Source organism: Euprymna scolopes, chromosome 43 (assembly GCF_053919585.1).
Source record: "Euprymna scolopes isolate OS-2025 chromosome 43, ASM5391958v1, whole genome shotgun sequence".
Lineage (NCBI taxonomy): Eukaryota > Metazoa > Mollusca > Cephalopoda > Sepiida > Sepiolidae > Euprymna > Euprymna scolopes.
The window spans coordinates 40,586,538-40,591,537 of record NC_136524.1 but is presented as its reverse complement, the minus strand read 5'-3'; the positions used below and the strand labels follow the sequence as shown (position 1 = coordinate 40,591,537).

The window sequence follows — 5,000 nt, the reverse complement described above, 5'->3', positions numbered from 1 at the left end:
TAAATTATGTTTTATTAAAAATATTTGGCTCAGTGTTGTTACTGTTTATAAAAACACTTTTTTCCTGGTGTTTATATCTAAGCAAAAAAAACAAAAAACAAACAAACAAAAAAACATGAGTGTGTTATTCGCTGAAATAAAAATGGGTATGTATATAGAATTGTTAACATCGGTATAATTTTGATAGTGTTAGGTCAAAGTTAAGAACTTCAGATAAAATTATTCTAAATAACCCGTCCAATAGTTTATCGACCATGTTTTATATATATATATATATATATATATATATATATATATATATATATATATATATATATATATATATACACGCCTATGAAATCTATATATAAGATAATAAAATTTAAACTTTATCCATCTCATTAGTTGTTCTGCATTTTTATTGCATTGTTCCGAAATTTGTTTCTTTTTTTTAAAAAAAAATATTTTCAGGTCTTACCCTCAATTTGATAATTTGAAATTTTTTTCATTGTGTAAGTAATTACTCTATTTGAGTGAGATGTTTTTCTTTATCTTCCAGGGATGGGAATATATATATATATATATATATATATATATATATATATATATATATATATATATATATATATATATATATATATATATATATATATATATACTATTCTATGACACTGTCTTCATTTCGTATCCACTTTGTTTATTCAAAAGGGAAATGTACATTGGGTTTTTGGAGTAGGAAGGATATAAGGTTCTTACCTGACTGTCGAGACCAATGATAAACAACATCAAAAAGAAAAGTATCGCCCATAACGAAGATATGGGTAATTTAGAAAGGGCCTCGGGATATGCGACAAATGTTAAACCAGGACCTTAATAGAGAAGAGAAAGAAAACAGTTAAAAAAAAGAAAAACTATTTAATAAAAATGCGACATGAAAAGACAAAGAAGACCATTTAGTATTCGATTCCTACTTTTTATTGTAACTAGCATTTCAGCCCGGCGTTGCCCGGGTGTTTGGAGATGTATGTTGAGCAATAAAAAAGAAAAAAAAAAAAAGCGGTCAATTTGTTTAACTTTGACCCCTATTATGACCCCTTAGCATTTATTGTTTTGGGCTCAAATCAAGTTATTAAGATAGATCCATGCCCAAGGAACCTATATCTAAAATTTCAAGTGTTTACACCCAAAATTGGCAGAGGAGTTTGGTAGAGTTCTTAAAAGTCAAATCGTTGAACTTTAACTCCTTAACAGCCAAATTTCTGGCCGAAAACGGATTACAAAGATTTTCCCAAATCTCAGTACTTTAATTTAGAAAGGGCCTCGAGATATGCGACAAATGTTAAACCAGGACCTTTATAGAGAAGAGAAAGAAAACAGCGAAAAAAAAAGACAAACTATTTAATACAAATGCGACAGTAAGATATCTACTTATAATAAAAGCAGCACTTTTTTTTTGTTTATTTGTATGTTTGTTCGTATTTGGATTTTTTTTTCAAGGGAGATAAGTACATGAAAACTTCCGGTGGGAAATGGCGCCGATGTTGTGAAGAACAGATACGTAACTTTGATTTATATATTTTATTTTGACATACAAAAGTTTTACAAAAAAAAAAATAAATAAATTAGTCACATGAACAATCAAAACAGTGGGGAGGGGGTTATGGTCATCCTTGTCACTATATCTTTGATTTGTTTAAGATATTCCTAGCTAGAGTTCTCAGTCACCATAATACCACATTCACACCAGGGGCCGTCCTACTTAAGATTCTCAAATCAATTAATTAATTATATATATATATATATATATATATATATATATATATATATATATATATATATATATATATATATATATATATATATAATCTGTGGAAAAATAAAATTTCTTAGTCCAAGAAGCCATAAAAATAATGATTTTGTGATTTGGCATTTTGAATGAATGCAAAGAAAAAAATTACAAATATGTATAGTTTTATTCAATAAATAATTTTACTTTTAATTTATTCATACCAATAATATTGTGGGGTCTGCATTCGTGGATCACATTTATAAATAAGAAATACATTTTACTTTTAATTTATTCATATTAACAATATTGTGAGGTCTGCGCTCACACTTGACATTTGTAAAAATGAAATATGTTTTTATTATAATTTATTCATAGCAATAATATTGTACTTTTGTACTCTACACCTATAGAAAGGAAATGTTTTTTTTAATTATTTATTCTCATCAATAATATGCATCCGTGCTTGACGTTTATATAAAAAGGAAATACGTTTTAAACTGTCCAGGCCCGGAAGGTCTAGTCAACTCACAAAGTAAAAAGCACTTTCTGTGCGTCTGTCTGTCAATCACAATTTTCGCAAACGTAATAAATACGTTACTGAATTTGTCTTATTTCAATATCAAAATATTTTCATTTCTTTTAGAAATAGAGAATGTTGCATTAATAAATTCCTAATAAATAAAGCGAATGCTATGACCGGAAATCGAAACCTTCAGTCTGGTGTTCTATAAACAGAGCTATTTTCTTATTAAGCAATCTTAAAATATTACTTTAACAAAATAATTATAGATTTGACGCGATGTCATAAATTTATACTTTATGTCATGTTCCAAACCAAATGTCTATAAAGATATGTAGTGCATCAAGGTAGTTGTTGAATAAATTTATATAAATATTGTATACTTGTAAAAGTGCTACTTATATTATGAGTGGATCTACCAGCCTAGATAAAAAGCGTACATGTAGCGTACGTATAGCATATTTATTTTATTCATTTATTTATTTTTATTATTTTACATGCATAAAAGTATACCTATGGACACGCGTGTTTCTGTGCTAATGAAGGCTAAAAACCAGAAACACCCGTGTTCATAGGTGTACTTTTATGCACGTAAAACGATATATTATTATTATTATTATTATTATTATTATTATTATTATTATTATTATTATTATTATTATTATTATTATTATTAATGTTATTATTAATGTTATTATTATTATTATAATAATAATAATAATAATAATAATAATAATAATAATAAAAAATAAAAAAAAATAAATAATATATATATATATATATATATATATATATATATATATATATATATATATATTCGCTTCTACACTATCTGGACAAAATTTCGAAAATCATAAAACTGAATTTCACATGAAAACAATGCTATCTACATATTCCTCGTAATTTGTAAGATGATTACATCCAAAAAATTACGAAAATCGATAAGGTAGAAACTTATTTATTAAAGAAAATTAAAATAGAATTTGATGAAAATAATCGTAAAACACAGGAGAATTCAAAAGGGAGGAAATTTTCCGTTTTGATTTTAATCTAAATGGCAGCAATTTTTCACTTGCTAACATTATTAAAGCTGGTTTCTTTTTAATAATTCAGTAATATTCAGGTAATTTCGACTGCATAATTTGGAAGCTAACATTGTAACTTATTAGAATTGAGAGAAAAAAAAATCAGTTGAAATCATTGTTTTGTAATCCGAAAACTCCATTTATCGACTACAATATCTCGTCCCAACTGTGTAGAAGCGCCTATATACATATACAATGGTTGTAGAGTTTAAGTTTCCTAGATGTAAATCTACTGAAACACCTGTTTATCAAAAAGTGCTCGGTAAATAGACAAAGCATAATTATAATATTTATTTATACATACATTGGCTACAAATGTACATACATGTTTCTGCAGTACCTCTTTTCGTAGATATCCCATCTTCAGATCGGTGTATTCATCGAGACCAAAACAAGAATATAATATAATATATATATATATATGTGTGTGTGTGCGTGTGTGTGTGCGTGCGTGCATGCATACATGTGTTATTAGAATTAGTTGTTTATATTTCCCTACACACTACTATTATATGTGTGTGTGCGTGTCGTGTGCGTACATAAATGTGTTAATAGTTAGTTGTTTATATTTCCCTACATACCATTGAGCTAAGCGTAAGTAAATAATGAAAAAAAAAATAAATAAATAAACTTACCGTGAGTTACAACATGATCTACACTGACACCTGTTTCGTGGGCCATGAAACCCAGAACAGCAAATATAACAAATCCAGAGAAGATACTTGTACCACAGTTGATTAACGGAACAATAAGTGCATCTCTGGAAAAAAAAAAGAAAAGATAAAGAAGACCATTTAGTATTCGATTCCTACTTTTTATTGTAACTGGCATTTCAGCTCGGCGTTGCCCGGGTGTTTGGAGGTGTATGTTGAGCAATAAAAAAAAAAAAAAAGCCGTCAATTTGTTTAACTTTGACCCCTATTATGACCCCTTAGAATTTATTGTTTTGGGCTCAAATAAAGTTATTAAGATAGATCCATGTCCAAGGAACCTATATCTAAAATTTCAAGTGTTTACACCTAAAATTCGCGGAGTTTGGTAGAGTTCTCAAAGGCCAAATCGTTGAACTTTGACCCCCTTAACAGCCAAATTTCTGGCCGAAAATGCTTCGTAGTCAATAAAAGAAAAAGACGCACGGACCTTCTAACAGGTAAATATTTCAGTCATGAAATTGTCTTGATTTCAGATTACGTATTGCTCCTATTTCTTTGCAGCCTAATTGCCATTACTCAGTTTTTAATTTAATTCATGCCTGGCTAAGTAAATGTTATTTTCCCAAATGTCAGTACCCTGTATATCAAATTTCGAGTCTGTATACTGAAAATTACAACCATTACTGATGTACACATAGCGCAAAAGATAAAAGCGAAGTTTGGTCATGTGACATAGTTGAATTATTTTAATTATTTAAAAAGTTTTTTCTTTTCATTTTTTAACATTTTTAATGTCTGTATTTTGATCATTATTGTCTTACACGTGTTTCGCTATCATGAGAAAACAATACTGTCCTTGTATTATTATACAACTCGTTAGAGACAAATAGATATCAGTGAATGTCAACACTGAGTTAAAAGAACGAAATAAAAGGAAGATATTTTAGAAAGATAGAGAGAATAGTAATGAAAAA

General features: G+C 27.9%; 1 protein-coding gene across 2 annotated transcripts in view; it reads right to left on the bottom strand.

Moving 5' to 3' along the window:
* Nucleotides 1-5,000, bottom strand: part of LOC145268303 (sodium- and chloride-dependent glycine transporter 1-like) — a 177,618-nt gene that overhangs the window by 71,953 nt on the left and 100,665 nt on the right. For both annotated transcript variants that reach the window (XM_080123736.1, XM_080123734.1), the window contains 2 exons: nt 4,009-4,133; nt 736-848 (listed from right to left, as the gene is read on the bottom strand). In XM_080123736.1, the coding sequence (XP_079979862.1) occupies nt 736-848; nt 4,009-4,133 (238 nt within the window). The remainder of the gene's footprint in view (nt 1-735; nt 849-4,008; nt 4,134-5,000) is intronic.